Source organism: Cervus canadensis, chromosome 9 (assembly GCF_019320065.1).
Source record: "Cervus canadensis isolate Bull #8, Minnesota chromosome 9, ASM1932006v1, whole genome shotgun sequence".
NCBI lineage: Eukaryota > Metazoa > Chordata > Mammalia > Artiodactyla > Cervidae > Cervus > Cervus canadensis.
Window position 1 is genome coordinate 69,554,768 of NC_057394.1, and position 17,277 is coordinate 69,572,044.

At 44.7% G+C, this 17,277-nt stretch overlaps 1 protein-coding gene across 5 annotated transcripts in view; it reads right to left on the reverse strand.

The window, feature by feature from the left end:
- ATP7B (ATPase copper transporting beta) overlaps positions 1-17,277 on the reverse strand; it is a 78,975-nt gene that overhangs the window by 36,695 nt on the left and 25,003 nt on the right. The window contains exon 1 of one of the 5 annotated variants that reach the window (XM_043477687.1): positions 10,522-10,891. The exons of 2 other annotated variants lie outside the window; for them this stretch is intronic. In XM_043477687.1, the coding sequence (XP_043333622.1) occupies positions 10,522-10,770 (249 nt within the window). In that variant the 5' untranslated portion in view covers positions 10,771-10,891. Of the gene's footprint in view, positions 1-10,521; positions 10,892-17,277 lie in introns of those variants that run through there. 2 more of the 5 variants (XM_043477685.1, XM_043477686.1) reach the window with 2 other exon arrangements.

Here is a 17,277-nt window from a genome sequence, read left to right on the forward strand (position 1 = left end):
ATGCAAATACACAAGATAGCCAACACCCTAATTCTGCCTCTCTTTCTAGGTGTGTCCGTCTCATGCTTTTAGCAGGGGTTAGATTTAACGACCACCAGGCACATGTTCCGAGTACAGACCTCCCAGCCCGTGGGGTCAGACCACGGTGCCTGTGACCAAGGGTCAGGAAGGATGCTCCTTGAGCTCAGCGGTGCCCAGAGGACCAAGGGAAGCGGGACGGGGACAGCTGGAAGAACAGGAAGTCAGGCTGAACAAGGCACTTCTCGGAGCTGCCTCCACAGAGTCCCTGCCCCACACGGACCACTGTAGTTATTACTCAAAGTGACACATGCTCCACCAAACTAAAGGGACTCATTTTTTTATTTTATCATGGCTCAAGTGTAATTTCCTGATATCTTCTCATGATGTTGTGGATTTAGAAATTTCCTCTTCGTAAGATTCCAGCCTCACCACTCTCTTAATTAGATATAGTTTTTATATCAGTACTATTACCTGCTTCAGACATTTGGGCACAGGACTTTATATATGGTACTTGATTATAAAAAAAAGTATATGTCATTAGGCACCTATATAACCCTGCTCATCTTCAGCTGAAACTCCGTTATGTGAACTGATCTTCTCTGTCCCTGTGTATAAAATGCAGATCTTTTCAACTGAACTGATCTTCTCTGTCCCTGTGTATAAAATGCAGATCTTTTCAACTTCAGCTTTTGAGCAGCTTAACAAGATGAAAATTTAAATCTTTTGAAATAGATTATGAATGTTTATTTGTATATCCACAGAGGAAATCATAAACTAGTTTGGGATTAATAATTACAAGGAATTGGTTTTTTTTTTTAATATTTTTAGCTAAGTCTCTTCAGTGTTGGACCCTCTGCAACGCCATGGACTATAGCCCAACAGGCTCTTCTGTCCATGGGATTCTCCAGGCAAGAATACTGGAGTGGGTTGCCATGCCCTCCTCCAGGGGAATCTTCCCCACCCAGGGATCAAACCTGCATCTCTTATGTCTCCTGGGTTGTCAGGGGAGTTCTTCACCCTTAAAATCTAGTGTTTCGGTTATCTGACTACATAACAAATCAAACCTAGTGGCTTACAATGACCGCTCACAATTTTTCAGTTCGGACAGGTTTGGCAAGAAACACTCATCTCTGCTCCATAGAGCATCATCTCGGATGGCCTGGGTGGGGCTGGGAACTATCTTCCAAGAAGACAGTGTATTCAAGACATAGCTGGCTAGTTGATGCTGGCTGCTGTTGGCAGGTACCTTGGTTCTCTTTCATGTAGCCTCTCTCCATGGCTAGGCTGGCCACCTCACAATTGGGGTTTTCTGGGCTCTGAGAGGGAGTGTCACAATAGTACGCATTCCTAGAGAACAAGCACTTACCAAACCTCTGCCTGCATCACACTTATTAATCCACCATTGGCCAAAGCTGGTCACAAGGCCAAGCTCGGTCAATATAGCAGAGAATTACATTAAGGGTTTACATACAAGGAGGTGGAGTTCACTGGGAAGGCCACCAAAATAAACCCATCACAGCATGTTAGTGCGACTGAGAGGGAAAAAGAATAGTACGCACACAGATGTTTATGTAGGTATGGAGTTATCTCTACAAGAAGGTGTTGGCATTGAATTTGCGGACTGGGCAGCTGAAGGGGTCAGGTAATTGGGGTCAGGCATAGGAAGAAAGAGTTACTTTACACTGTACAACTTACTGTACAATGTATAAGCATTACTGGATTCTAAAAAAATTGATTTAAAAATTAAAATAATGAGAGCATAAAGGAGACCCAGAGCAGTAGCTTGATTGTAACTCGTATGAATCAAATCTCATTTAACTGAATCAAAACCTCATTTAACTGAAAAAGGATGCAGCAAAAACTACAAAGATATTCACTTTAAAACAGTATTTTAAATCACCTCCTTATAATAAGACATAACTCTCAACCAGTCCATTGGAAAAACAAATCCCTAATGATTTACTACCCAATTTCTTTGTCTTGGTCCTAGGTCAACCTACAACTCACCAAACCCAAGCCACAAAGCTGGCTCTTAATCCCTGAATGATTGATCCTATTAATATGTTCCTCCTAAAGGAGTCTGCAGAAGTGTTGGAAGCCATTTGTTTGTAGCAAACCATTCTCAGAGGTCTCCCTTTTAAATACGCAGGCTTCTAAGGACAAGCAGTTATGGAGGACAACGTCTGGCAAATAACACAACTTTGTGAAATAACAGTGTACCTGTTGGTTTAGGGGCAACCTCACAACGCTGGCAAGTGTTTGGATCATTTCTAGGTGAACACACACTGTATGTGCTTTTAATTCCGTTCTTCAACGAAGACAATCTCTAGGGTGGGGGAAAACTCATCATCTGAGTTCAAACACACACATCTAGGGTGAAGGGTTCATAAGAAGCAACAGACATTGGTAAGTGGACACAGGGAACAGGCTGTGTCCAGGAAAAACCTGGCGGAATTTCCAATGTTGTTTGAGTCCCACTAAATCACAGACTCCTTGAGAACAAACACTGGGGACTTCTTCTGCAGGTCCAACACCAGGTTACCAGCTTTTGAATTTTCAATAAACTATCAGTACAGTAGGCATCAGGATGAGAAGGGCTTGGAAATACCCGAGAAGAGGGTAATTCCACAGAGAGGAATCCAAAAGTGAATTTCCATTCTTTGCTACCTCTCTAGGCGCGTAGGTCCCATGGAATTTGCTGAGTACCAGGACTTTTCAAAGAAAGGTAGGGAAAGGAATGTAAACAGTTTATTCACTAAGATGGAGCCAGAAAAGGAAAATAAGACCTTTGGATGGGCCATTCTAATATGAAGAAATTAGAAATGGGGGTGGCATGATTTAAGCAAAGAGTTCAAAGCCGGACTGAAACTGCAGAGCCCAGAAATGACACGCCCTGTTAAAAACGGCTGTGATCACAAATCAAAGAGCAAATACTATTACATGCACAAGGAAAGGACTACTAACCACTTCTGAGATCTCTTAATTACACCTGGATCTCCAGCATCCTTAAGTAGGATACCACTTGCCCACATATCTTCAGACTTCTTTCACTCTGAAAGCTACAGAACACCCTTAACAACTTATGAGGCAAAAATATTATTACATGCCTGCAAGTTATCCAGTATATAACCTCCACCCATAAAACTCTATATATCTGAACTTTCATGGAACTGAAAATACAGAAAGGCCCTGATTTTTTCCATATGTACACAGACCCAATAGGTTGCAAATAGTTAATGATTCTCAGTGTTACTTTATGAGGATGGCATTTTATATCCCTAACGCTCAAGATAATTCTGTAAGGAGATACTCTTATCACCATTTTACTGCTGAAACAGACTCAGAGGTTTATCCAACGTCACAAATAACAGAGCTGGGATTTAAATCCAGCTCAAAGTCCAACAGGTTTTCTACTTTTTAAAGAAACCTTAAGATTACTTTTTTCTTTTTCGCCATGTTAATTACAGGAAAAGATTACAATGCTGAAAAGCAAAATGAAGAAAACAAAAGCAGCCACATCCTACAGGGGAGGAGAATTTGCCACTCTGAAACACATCTCTTCTGCATATTGTTTCAAGCTATTTATTTTGGGGTAATAGCCAACACTGAAAGGGCTCTGAAAACCAAGGAAGAGTTGCCTTTTTGTAAGAAACATTTATATTTGTAAGGGAAATCTCCCTCTGTCCCCGGAAGAGGAGGCTGATCAAATTTCTAGAAACTCGACTGATCGATGGAGAAGGAAGTGGTATAAATGTGTAACATGATCACCCTTGTTTACTGCTTTTCCCGGCTCTCCCACCCTCAACATCTCTGCCTTTGGTTGAGGATGGTATTTGAGGTGAGGGCTTCGTTCATTTCGGTGAGTTACTTTTTCCTGGTCTCCTCCTATGTACTCATGTTATTAAACTTTTGTTTGACTTTCTCCCGTTAATCTGTCTCGAGTCAATTTCATTGTTGGAAGAGCCAGAAGAATGAGAAGGCTAGAGGAAAATTTCTTCCTCCCTGATACTACCTGTCAGGTAACAATAGACTCCATCGAGGTGAATGAACGCACTATGGAGGTGAGGGGGTGGCTGAGATCACTGGGTGGCCTGGGCCTAAGCCTAAGCAGATGGATACTAAGGCCTGCAACCCTTAGTATCTGCTTTACTCTTATCTGAGAATTCTTTAGGCATCACAGATTCACAGCCGAAGGAGGGTCAAAAGAGACTGACTCAAGAAAAGATCCCACCTAAACCACTCCAGCTCTGGGGGATGGTGATAGAGAAGCCTGGCAGGCTGCAGTCCATGGGGTCACAGAGAGTTGGACACGACGGAGCGACTGGGCGACAACAAACCACTCCAGGCAAATAGGTGTCAGTCTCTAAAACCACCACTGAGAAAGAATCAATGTCCCCAGTGAAACCAGTATGTAAAAAAAAGAAGTGGGGGGTGGGGTGGGGGAATTCCCTGGCAGTCCATTAGTTAAAAATCCAGGCTTCCAACACGGGCGGGCATGGGTTCGATCCCTGGTTGGGGAAACTAGGATTTCGCATACAACATGGTACAACCAAAAAAAAGACTATATGTACATAAATTTAGACAAATACACACTTAGGTATTAACACATAAAATTGAGGTTACCTATGGGTGAGTTATGATATTCTGATCTTTTTACTGTCTGTACATATTTTCCAATTTTTTAAACTTAAATAAAAAAAAAAGTCCTACTTTTATACTAGAAAACAAATGTGGTTTCTCAGTTTCTTTAAGGCAAAGAAGAAAATGTCTTGTTAAGCTATACTAATATAAGCAATGATAATATTATCACTGTGATAAAGATGAGCGCAATGATGAGCAGATGATGTGTTTCAACATGTTTATCCTCTCAGCTTGCTTCTCTGGTGGCTCAGACAGTAAAGACTCTGCTTACAGAGCAGGAGACCCGGGTTCAATCCCTGGGTGGGGAAGATTCCCCCGGAGAAGGGAATGGCAACCCACTCCAGTATTCTTGCCTGGAGAACCCATGGACAGAGGAGGGTTACAGTCAGGTGGGGTCGCAAAGAGTCAGACACAACTAATCCTTTATCCTCTAAAGAACATGTTCACTCCATATGTTTAAATATCAGCCCTTTCCATGTGTTATGAATTTTTGGAAGGGATATCTGACAGCCTCGGGTAGGATATTCAGCCTTATCTGAGCAAATCCAAGCCTCAGTTTTCTTAGCTGTGAAAGGAGGTAACAATAATATCCACTCCAGTTCTGCAAGGAGGTCTGAAAGCTAAGGACTGAAAACTAAGGGAATGTAAAAGGCTAACATCATAAATGACTGAAAATGACTATGAAGACAAACAAGGCCTCATTGGATCTTCAAAAGCAGTCTAGGTAGCCTCCAACTAATAAAAAAATTAAAAAAAAAAAAAATTAAAAAAAAAATTAAAAAAATTAAAAAAAAAAAAAAAAAAAGCAGTCTAGGGAAGTAGGCAGGGAACTCATTATTTTCCACCATTTTACTGATAAGAACTAATCATTAAAACTCATGTACACATTCCCGAATCCCTACTCCAATCCCTTCAAACTGTCCTTTAAGGCTATTTCACAAAGGTCCAGAAAGAGCTCCCAGTGAGAATTATTTACATTTTATCTACTGATAAAACAAACTCTGGGCATTTTACTTCAAACTCCGCAGAGGACAGACAGTGTGCCTGGGCTGTGTGGGCTCCCGCCTGACCTCTGGCCTCAGGGCCACCGCCAGCCCTGGTGCTGACGGTGCACTTTCTGGGGAAATCCACACCAGTGACCATTTACTGCCGGTTTCTTTCTCTTGATCACACGAGGAAAAAACTTTAACCCTTACTGAGAAACTGGGTGCACTATATCTCACTGTGGTTTTGATTTGCATTTCTCAGAGGACTGGTGATGTTTATCACCTTTACATGTATCTGTTGGCTACTTTTTGTATGCCTTTGCAACAGTGTCTGTTAGAATGGTTATCATCAAAAAGGCAAAGGATAACAAATGCTAGTGAAGATGTGAAGAAAAAGGGAGTCCTTGACAAAGACATGGCAACAACCTAAGTGTTCATCAGTAGATGAATGGATATAGTAAATGTGGTATACATACACGATGGAAAACTATTTAGCCATAAAAAATGAAATTACACCATTTGCGGCAACATGAATGGATCTTGAGAGCATTATTCTAAATCAGAGGGAGACAAATACTGTGTGATCTCACTCACATGCAGAATCTAAAACAAAAAGAAAAAAGAAAAAAAAACTCAGAAAAAGAAGTCAGATTTGTGATTACAAGAGTCAGGGAGCTGGGGGGAGGAGGAATTGGATGAAGGTGGTCAAAAGATACCAACTACTAGTTACAAGGTAAGTCCCAGGAATGCAATGCACAGCACAAGGGGCCGTAGTTAACAGGGCGTCCCTGGTGGCTCAGACGGAAAAGAATAGCTAACACTGCTGCACAGTACATACAAAAGTTACTGTGAGGGCAAATCCTGAGTTCTCATCACAAGAAAAAAAATTTTTTTTTCCTTTTTAAAAAAAAAAAAAAATGAGATGATGGATGTCACTAAACTTACTGTGGGTGTTCATGTCACAATACAAAGAATACAAGTTAAATCATCATGCTGTACACCTTAAACTTATACACAGCATTGTACATCAGTTATGTCTCAATAAAACTGAGAGAAAAAAGAATGAGGAGGGGAAATAATAATAAAATGCAAAAGTAAATAAGCTGTCACTTTTCACCCAACAGGCTGGCAAAAACTTTAAAGTTTCATGATACAGTAAGAAAGAGAATAGGGAAAAAGAATTCTCAACTACTGGTGGTACAAAAATAAATGTACACAACCTTTTTGAGAGGAATTAAGCACTAGTTGTCAAAATATTAAGTGCCTCTGTCCCAGTACTTCTGGGAATTTCATCATATAGATCCATGGGGCCATGAAAATGTCCATTGCTATACTCTATACTGAAAATGTGGCAACCATCTAAATATTCTTCTGTAGAGAACAGTTTACATAAAGTGTCCATCCAAAAGAATTTTATGCAGTGTTTTTTTAAAGGTGAATTTACATGTATTGCCATGGAAATCTATCCATGATATATCAAAGGGGAGAAAAGTTGTAAAAACTATAAGAGCATATACTATATCCTATTTTTCTAGAGAGGAAGAAAACCACACTCCTGTACTTTGTTATTGATGTTTATATCCTTTAGATACTAATTTTAGGAAAAAATTAAGAATATACAATGACAAGTTCCCTAGAAAAGTGCATACCACTGTAGTATTGCTAACGATGATTCCACGACAATTTGTTGGTGACTTCTTTAAGTGACTGGATCACCCACCTCATCACCCACCTCATTTTTTCCCTTTATTTATCTGGGATACACCTGTGCCAGCTGGGTCGTCTTGGTTTCACATAAGCAAGAAAAACGAAACAAAAAACCAGCCTGACCACCTCTCACCCAGCACAGAATCCTGTATGTTGGGACGTCCCTGGTGGTCCTGCGGTTGAGGCTTCACCTTCCAGAGAGGGGAGTGCAGGTTCAATCCCTAATCGGGCAGCTAAAATCTCACATGACTTGTGACCAAAAAACCCAAAATATAAAACTGAAGCAATACTGTAACAAATTCAACAAAGACTTAAAAAAAAAAAATCCACATTAAAAAAAAAATCCTTAAAAACAAAAAGAACCCTGTAGGTTGTCTTCTAAAATGGTCAGGCCCACAACCCAACACCCTCATCACAGTCGTCAGCCAGTCCAGTGTTTCCAACATCACTCCTGCCTCCTGCCACAGAAACCCACTTCCGGTTCGTGCATTTGTTCAGTCAAGAGTTCACTCACCGTAGACTGATACACTGTCAGATTTGGAAGAGAAAGACAAGCAACACAGCGGCCAAGCTTGGCCACAGGCAAGGAGTACGGAGGCTGGGTGGGCAGTTCTGAGTGCAAAGGGGAGTTCCCACCACCCTCCAACTGGAATGAGGGCCAGGAACCCCTACTTTCCACAGCTCCTCAATGGGATTCTCAGAGGTAGGAGCCTGTTCCTTTCCAGGCCACTGTCCTGGGCCTGAGAGGAAACAAGAGACCCGGGGAGGCCTGGGGACACAGGGCTAGAACAGCCAGGCCAGGGCGCTGAGACCCTGCCTTCGCCTTCTTGCTGCACATGCTCCTGGTGGGGTGGGGGTGTGTGGGGGGGGGGTACACGCCCGAGAACCTCACCTCACACGGTCTGCTCACACCAGCAAAGAGGAGGCTCTAACTCATGTGGAGGGAGGGTGGACCCTCCAGGCTGAGTTCTGACCAGTGAAGACTTCGCAAAATACAGAAGAAAACAAGGACTTGCTCAACATGTTTTCATTTTACATTGTACAGATCATACTCTCTCTGCATTTTACAAGAAACATAAAAAGTACACACATCCACTAACTACAAACACAATTTTGAAATGTTTTCTTCAGAGCAGCTACCTGCATCTTTTGTGAACCATGCACCGCCCGAATGGTTAACTTTTTGTTCACTCTATGTTACCGCTCTTCAATACTCAGATGTTTTCAAACCCTATCTCACCCAGCAGGTTAATACTTCCCTGTCCCAACAAAAAAGCAAGGGGCCTGTCCTCAGACAGACCTGGGATTCAACCCTTCAGGCGGATTACCTAACCTCTCGATCTCAGCTTTCTGTCTGTTAAAAGAGGACGATGATGACATGAGGTGACAAGTCCCTTCCAGTACTGAATAAGTTATCTCAAGTGAGTTTCATTTACAACAGACTTTGAGTCGATACACTGTTAACAGCGAATGAGTACTCAACTGTAATTGATGTTTTCTTTGGTTTTTAATCATCATAAACCACCTACTACAAATTTCCCCCATTTGGGGATAGTTAAATCAAATTATGTTATGTATAAATATGTCCCATGGATAGAGGAGCCTGGCGGGCTACAGTCCAAGGGGTCACAAAAGAGTCAGGCATGACTTAGCGACTAAACAACAACAAATATACATGTTTATATATATACATCTGTATCTCCACAAATTATTAAGTAAAAAAATACAAGGAATGTAATACTTTTGTACACATACACAAACTCACATATATTCGTATGTCTAGTGGCAAAATGGCTGAAGCATACGGCTGCTTTCAAGTCTTTATAGTTTTCTATATTCCCCTGCCTCATGTTAAATTTGCTGTGCACAATAAACAGGTGTTAACTTTTATAATCAGCGCTTCAGAAGAAAAAAAAAAGCTGCCAACTGTGCTCAGACACATTAACTGGCCAACACAGTTCCACCAGACGTTCAAAGTGCACCAACCACATCTCCAGAGTTAGGAATCCCAATGAAGATCATTTTGGTAGAGACAATACCATTGTGAGTGTATATAGTCCTCAACAAGGTGCTTTCACAACCGAGGGAGGCAAGACTGCTCATCCCAGGAATCTGGAGCTGGAGACGTCCAAGCTCACCTGCCAGATCCCACAGCCCAGTAAGGGTGCAGACCCACACCTGACGGTCGCAGTCCTAGCCTCCGCCCAGGCCTCCAGCCTGGCCCTCCTGAAGGGCTCCCTGGTCAGGTTCTGGTTGTTTTCCCAGTCACATGAGGTTAGAAGTGGCCATCAAAAACCATTAGACTATTTCCCATTCAAATACCTCAGACATAGGTTGAATTTTGTCAAGTAGTAGTCTGAACACTTTAAAGGAAAGCTCTTAAGCATTTTACAAAAAAAAAAAAAATTTATATTTTCCTGTCTTACAACATTCAACTAGAAATATGAAAGTTGACTGTGTACTGCATAAATGGACATTCACAAATCTTCGATGTACACAGATCTCTTTCATTTAAAAAATCTCAACTCACAAAATCTCCTTTAGTTTTACAGACTTTTTAAACAACACCAGAAGAAACAAAGATAACTCCTAAAGGAGCAAAAGATATATGAAACCTTCCCTTTATGTCTAAGTAGTAGTATTTTTTCCCCATCTACTCATGGCAATGAAAAGAACCCCACACAGACCACGTGTATCACCTGGAAATACCACTGAAGCACAGTTTTTACAAAACATTAGTGACACTGCTCTGCTTTTGAATGCGACCTGACTTTTGGGTTAACAAACCTTTCGTTTGTTCAAGAGCAGGTTCACTTGGCAGCAACATTTTCAAAATGCTTATTTAGTTGAAATGTGAAGATTAACACAAGAAGGTACACATGTTAAAAATAAATAAAAAGAGGAAGAAGATTCATTTTTGTCTGATTTGCATTTTGAGAAACTTGTTCACCATAGAGGCTTAAAAAAAATCCTGAAAGTAAGAAGCAACAAAACCCAAGATTTAATCTCTGGAAAGTTCCCCTGGGCTCCTGGCTCACTCCATACCCCACCCAGAGCCACTCCACTGGCCCCTCTGAGGTAAGACAAGCAGGAAACCTCCATCTATAACCTGGGACTTTTATAAGAAGCCCTCCTGGCTTGTCAGCCCTTGTGCAACACCACTCACCTGCTTAGAACTGATCTCTTCCGATCCATTCAAAACCTTCTGTGAAAATTCTCCTTCCTCTGATGGGGGAGGGCATTCCTCCTCTGATATCACTGGCCTGCTGGAGCCCCCAGTCCCAGGGCTCCTCTTGAAGGACCACCGTTTGTGGACAGACAGCAGGGTCACCTGTGGGTCACCCAGAGTCGCCAGGGAGGATGGCTCGGGGTTCCCGGGCGTCTGGTCCCCAGCTCTCTCCATCTCCGCGTTCATGCCTTTACCTCGCAGTTCACCTTCTCCGGGCTATTTGATTGTTATTTGAGCCGCCGGGGTGCGCCCAAACCATGACAAGGTCACGGGACAAGAAAGGAACCTGCAAGGCAGCTCTTCCCCTCGAGGTTGCCCCGGGGGCCCGGTATGTCCCTTTCTTCTGTCTTACTGTTGTTGCGCTTTCTATTAATTTTTGGAAATATAATATATAGTAATAAGGCTTTGCTGGAAAACTCCAAGCCTATTTAGAAATGCTCATGATTGCTCCGGCCCAGGACATGACCATAAACATCAAGTCAAAAAGGAAAAGGCCACAGGAATAGTTTGGCTGCTTGCTTAAAAGATTATGTTCTAGAACAGAAAAGAGTAGAGGCATTAAATTTAGAAGTAGATATACTGCTTCAGTTTACTTGCTACTTGGTTGAGAGGTTTTTCATTATTGCTATTTCCTTGCTGCTATTTGTCCATTGTTTCTCTTTCTTTAAACAACATGGGATATGATGGGTATTTTTGTAGAATTAGAAAATGGGCTACATAGGATTTCAATAGAAGATTTATATTAACCAGCTTCACTGCCATTATCTCACTATTAATAGAGGTGTTTTGCTACTTTAGAGGTATTTTTGTTGTTTAATAGTTAATCATTGTAAATTGAGGTTTTGTGGTTTCAGGTAAAGAAAAATATCAGGGTTTTCACATGGTACTATTCTCAGAAAATGTCAAACATATTTTTGTAGCCCTTCCCATGTGTTGTTTTATTGTCTAAAGAATTCATACCATACCTGAAATTTGTGGAACATTGTTTTTGTCAGAGTGAAAATGTTAGGCCATTGAGGCACGAAGACTAATGTACAGGACATTCTAGGAAAAAACCCTGTAATCGGAAAAGTTCCAGATGAATGCATAGGGGAAAAACATGGGGAAAAAAATATTGACAGAAGCACAAACCAATATCTGATGTAATATGTGGGACTTAAGGGGTAGGTAACGTTCATTCTATAAAAACTGAGTTGTCCTAAAAATTAAAAAAAGCTACCTCTTCGACGCAACCTTCTGTGTGTGTCTGTCTTCTTCCTCGCCGACGCCACTCATCCCTTGGGTATTCCCGGACCTGCCGGGGCTGGACCTCAGCAGATCGTGACACAAGAAAATGCTCCAAAAGCGTCCTCCTAACCAGCAGAGGGGGGGTGCCTGCTGTATCAAGTCGGGCAGGTTCCCCGATGCCCCTGGGCCAGCCCAGGAGCGGCTGCGCCAAGCCTCCGGGAACTCCGGCAGGTTGCACACTGCTGTATGTATATTTGCTCTTGTTTATCTACCCCACTCAAACCAACTGGCATCCTCTTACTCATCACGTTGCATTCGGCACTGCGGAATCTTTGCACATGGCCCCACGCGCACCCAGGGCTGCGTGTACGGGGCCCAGGGCTGGGAGTGATGTCCCAACACCCAGCCATTTCCTTTTGGCCCGGTGCGCTCCCAGGAGTCCAGCCCGGAGGCAGGGGCGAAATCTCACTTCCTTTTATTACCAAACTCCGAGCGCTTTCTTGGAATAACTTCAGCTGCCTCTTCCACAGCTCCAGGGTGCAGATCGCTAGGGGAGAAAAGTATTTTCCAGGCCACATGACTTGCATTTTCAAGAAGGTGTAAGAGAATTCCGTGCTTCCTGCAGCTTTGTTCTTCCTGGGACCAACGGCTTGCTTTCTGGACGAGCTGACTGCAGGAACTCACCGGGACAGGGCTCATCCGTATTTTATATGGGGCAGAACAGTCGGGAACTAAGACACAATTCAGGCGTCTCAGGCTACCCGCCGTTCCTCAGGAGGATTAAGAGAAAGACATACAGGATAGTGGGGTAATCTGGGTGGCCTCCTGTTCTGGTGGGCGGCCCTGCTTCCCTTCCCACCCCTCACCCCCAACTCCCCCCGCCCAGAGACAGGAAGGAGGCGACCTCATTCCCCTCGGGAGGAGCAGCTCCGCCAGCCACTAAACCTGGCAACATCTCCCGCCGCAAGCATGTGCGGAGTGTCCACGCTGAGGACGGACTCAAGTCTGTTTGGTAAAACTCTGGGTCCTGGCTTAATCCACTCCCCCTGCTGTATGTGCCCTCGGGAGGAAGGGGGGTCACAGGGGCCTGCTCCCCATGAGGGCATTTGGAAACACAACCCCTTCGGCTCAAGGTCACAGAGGACTCTGCCTCTCTACGGGTTGCCTACAATCACCCCTCCTTCCTCGTTAAAACCGCCATCACTGCCCCAGGAACTCCAGACAGAGATTCTCCTTCAGCTTCTGCCCTCGTTTAGTCCTCTGAGGTTTAACTACTTGTTTGCTTCCATTTCTGAAATGTGCTCGAGGCGGTCAATTCCCAGCTGTGTCTGGGTTGGCTTCTTATCTCCCATGTGCTCGAAAAAGCATCCAACTTGGTCTCCAAGAAATGCCATTTAAATCAGAGCGCCAACGAGGAAGGGCATGTTTGATGCCGAGGGCCTCAGGCCCCAAAGTCACACAGAAGTCTGTGCAAATGAGCCTGGTGGGTCTGTGAGCGCTCAAATCCTGCTTCCTTACCTGTGGCTTCCGTGTTTCCAGATAGGATCTGTCAGGAGCCATATATGCCTGCCCACCCCTTCACATTTCCTCTGCTGGGCACTGTAAATGGATTTCCATCTATCTCTTTGAACACCAGATTTTAAAAGGTTGGTTTTGTTTTTTGTTTTTTTTTTTTACCATTTTGGGTGGAAATTCTCCCCAAAGGTCATTTATCTTTCTGTTATTTTTTCAAATATGAGTTACTACTCATAGCTGAACTTTTCCTTGGTGATGTGGGGCCATGATCTGCTTCTGTGCTGTAGCTGCGAACGGTTGTCAGCCTCATAGTCCCAAGTGCTTCTGAATAGTCCATCCTGTTAGCACCATGAGCTATGGGAAATCTGAAATACTTTACTGTAAAATCATTTTCCTTCTCCTAAATGGTCACTCAGACCCAGAACACAGCCTGAGAAAGGAGGCTCGGCTAGACTGGGCTGCACAGGTAGGAAGTTTAGACTTTGTCCTGCGGACAGCGGAGAACACCAGGTTTGAAGCAGAGAACTAACACGGCTACATTTTGAGATTTAGAAACAGTCTGGGCAGGCCTGAGAACTCAGAGGTGGGGTGGGGATTACAGGGTTACAAGCAGCAGAGAAAATGAATAGCAGAGTGGCATTAACAGCGGAGGAGGCCCTGGGGCTCTGTCATCAAGAGATCACAGCAGGTGACACAACAGAGGACCTGATGATACCATTTCCAGTTTGGCAGAGAGGAGGGAGAACTGGGCGGGGTGGGGGAGGGCAATTCTGGGGATGGGAATGGTTGGATTCACCCTCGTTCCCAGAGATTCTAAGGGACCGGCGAAGGGACCGGCGAAACAGCGGGGATACGAGCCATGCTCCCAGCCTAGAGAATCAAATCCAAAATCCTCTTTCGGGTACCTTCCTCCTTCCTCACACCTGAGCCCTCGGTCCACCTCCTTCCCCAGCTAATCCTCCTTATCCTTTAAGTCCTGCCTCTCAGGGGAGGCGCCTCCACCAAGCCTGGGGCTCTCCCTTATCTGAGTTCCCGTATCACTGAAGCCAGCACCACAGACCTGGCAGGTATTACTGGGGAACCAGTCTGCTCCCAACACTGAAATTGCTCTCAGCTAAGTCAGTGCTTGGCCAAGCATGCACTCAGCACCAGGAAACACATAAGCTCTTGGAAGACAAGGTCCTCACGTTTTATCTGCCCACAGATGTAAGGAGGTAATGAACAAACATCAGATGTTAAATAAATACTGAGCTGGACTACCTATTAACATCAGGTGTCAAATAAATAACATAACATCGGATGTTAAATAAATACTGCACTGGACTGCGTGCTGCAGTCCTTGGGGTCGCAAAGAATTGGACATGACTCAGCGACTGAACTGAACGGAGCTGGACTACAGACAGATGGGAATGTGCTCTGTACCTGGAATGTTATGGGTTTTTTGTTCCCCTCGTCACGATACAAGGGCAAACCCCATTCAGTTCAGTTCAGCCGCTCAGTCGTGTCCGACTCTTTGCGACCCCATGGACTGCAGCACGCCAGGCCTCCCTGTCCATCACCAACTCCCAGAGTTTACTCAAATTCATGTCCATTGAGTCGGTGATGCCATCCAACCATCTCATCCTCTGTCGTCCCCTTCTCCTCCCGCCTTCACTCCATTAGCATTCTCCTTCAAACTCCTGCCCACTCCATCTAGAATCACCAGTCTTCAAGTGTCTCCCTGCATTAAAATATTTTTAGCCTCCCGCCTGTACAAATTTTATTGGTAACTTTACAAAATAAAATGCATCCTGTAACACAGAAACATACACATTACCATAGTGAAAGAGACAGCCAATGGGAATTTGTTGTATGATTCGGGGAACTCAAACTGGGGCTCTGTAACAACCTAGAGGGGTAGGATGGGTTGGGAGGTGGCAGGGAGGTCCAAGGGGGAGGGGACATAGGTCTACCTATGGCTGACTCATGTAGATGTGTGGCTGAAACCAACACAATATTGTAAAGCAATTACCCTTCAATTAAAAACAAATAAATTTAGTTATATTCAGAATGCATCTCTTTTCTGTGTAAAAAGGAAAACCCCTTGGTGTTCAAACAAGCCTATTTTTATGAGAAGCCTGGGCCCATACGCAGATGGGCGGCTTGTGTCTCTGTGATCCTCTGGGATAAAGGACCCCGCTTGGAGGAGGTGTGTCTGGCTCACCCATTTCAGCCCTCACCAAGATCACCGGCTCCCCCCAGGGCAGGTTTCTCAGAAAGAACCCTGGGCCAGTCCTCCTGAGGCTGGCAGAGGAGCCGGGATCCCGTGATGGACAGAAGCTGGCACGAAGCGGCACACTGGGAATCAGGGGCCTGGGAGTTTCCCACACACTGCAGAGGCCGGACAGGAACGCAGGAAGGTGAGTGGGCACCAGACATGTAAGTGCTTCATGCAAACGAAGATAGAGACACTTTCTGCCCTCGGGACTTTATTAGCAAGTTAGGAGAGAAGGCCAGAGCAGACGATGCTCAAGTAGAAAAAAACACTCCGACTTGAGGAGCCAGTGGTGAAGGAGGATTTGCAAAGGGTGAGGTGTCGGCTCCTCACCCCCCCTCACTCCCGGGGAACTGGCCATTCCCAGACTGAGACAGCACTGCGTGACTTTTACACTAGCTTATGTACAGGACTTCTCAGGGAGTTCTTCGTGCTAAAGAACCCACCTGTCAATGCAGGAGATGCAGTTTCGATCCCTGGGTCAGGAAGATCCCCTGGAGGAGAGCATGGCAACCCACTCCACTATTCTTGCCTGGAGAATCCCATGGACAGAGGAGCCTGGTGGTCAATGGACAGAGGAGTCTATGGGGTCCCAAAAAGTCAGACATGACTGAAGGGACTTAGCACATGAGCAGGATATGAAACAAAACCCACAGAACACCACCTCAAAGCTCACTGGAGGGAGTGCTCTTCAACAAAACTGCATGTGGTTAGACAGCCCAAAGTGAAAAAAAATCACAGTAGTTCCATAAGGAGACTGGATGGAGCCCAAAAGAGAAACACTGAGATGATATCAAAGAGCCAAACCCAACCTTTCGACTCCACAGTTAGTCAGTCACATGTACCTTCAACTTGCTTGGCTGCCCTCCTTATCTGGGGCCAACTCTGCTGTCTCTAAGGTCCCAGTGACTCCAGGTCCATCTCCTTGGAGCTGAACAAGGATGAGATACAACACACCAGGCTGACTGGCCATGCTCTGATTCCTGACCACTAACTTAGAGAAGCCTTGGTGCCCCCAGCAGTCCAGCTCCATCTCCCTGGTCCTCCCCCTCCTCACCCTCCTCCCTGCTTCTCTGACCTCCATTCCACCCCACACCCTCCACCCCCAAGGATAAGCCCACTCCTGCTTCCCAAAACAATCAGAAAAGAACTTGCAAAGATCTCAACCACCCACTCACTTGATTAGAGCCTTCCCTCCAGTCAATCCTAAAGGAAATCAACCCTGAATATTCACTGGAAGGACTAATGCTGAAGCCAATCCTTTGGCCACCTGATGCAAAGAGCCAACTCTTTGGAAAAGACCCTGATGCTGGGAAAGATTGAGGGCGGGAGGAGAAGGGGACTACAGAGGATGAGATGGTTGGATGGCATCACCAACTCAATGGAAATCAGTTTGAGCAAACTCAGGGAGACAGTGAAGAACAGGGAAGCCTGGTGTGCTGCAGTCCCTGGAGTTGCGAAGAGCTGGCCAAACAACTCTTCTCACTGTCCCCAAGGTCAGTCACCAGGTACCCATGGCTCCTGATTTTCCTCCTACCCACTGGCGACTCCTCTACGGAGTTCTTCACAAGAGACTAGTCCTCAAACCTCTCAGGGCTGGAGTGGCTCCCAGCTCAGACCTTGGATCCCTTCCTTGTCTGTACTTCTTGGTGATTTCATTTAGTACATTGGAAATACCACCTGTGGCCAATAACTCC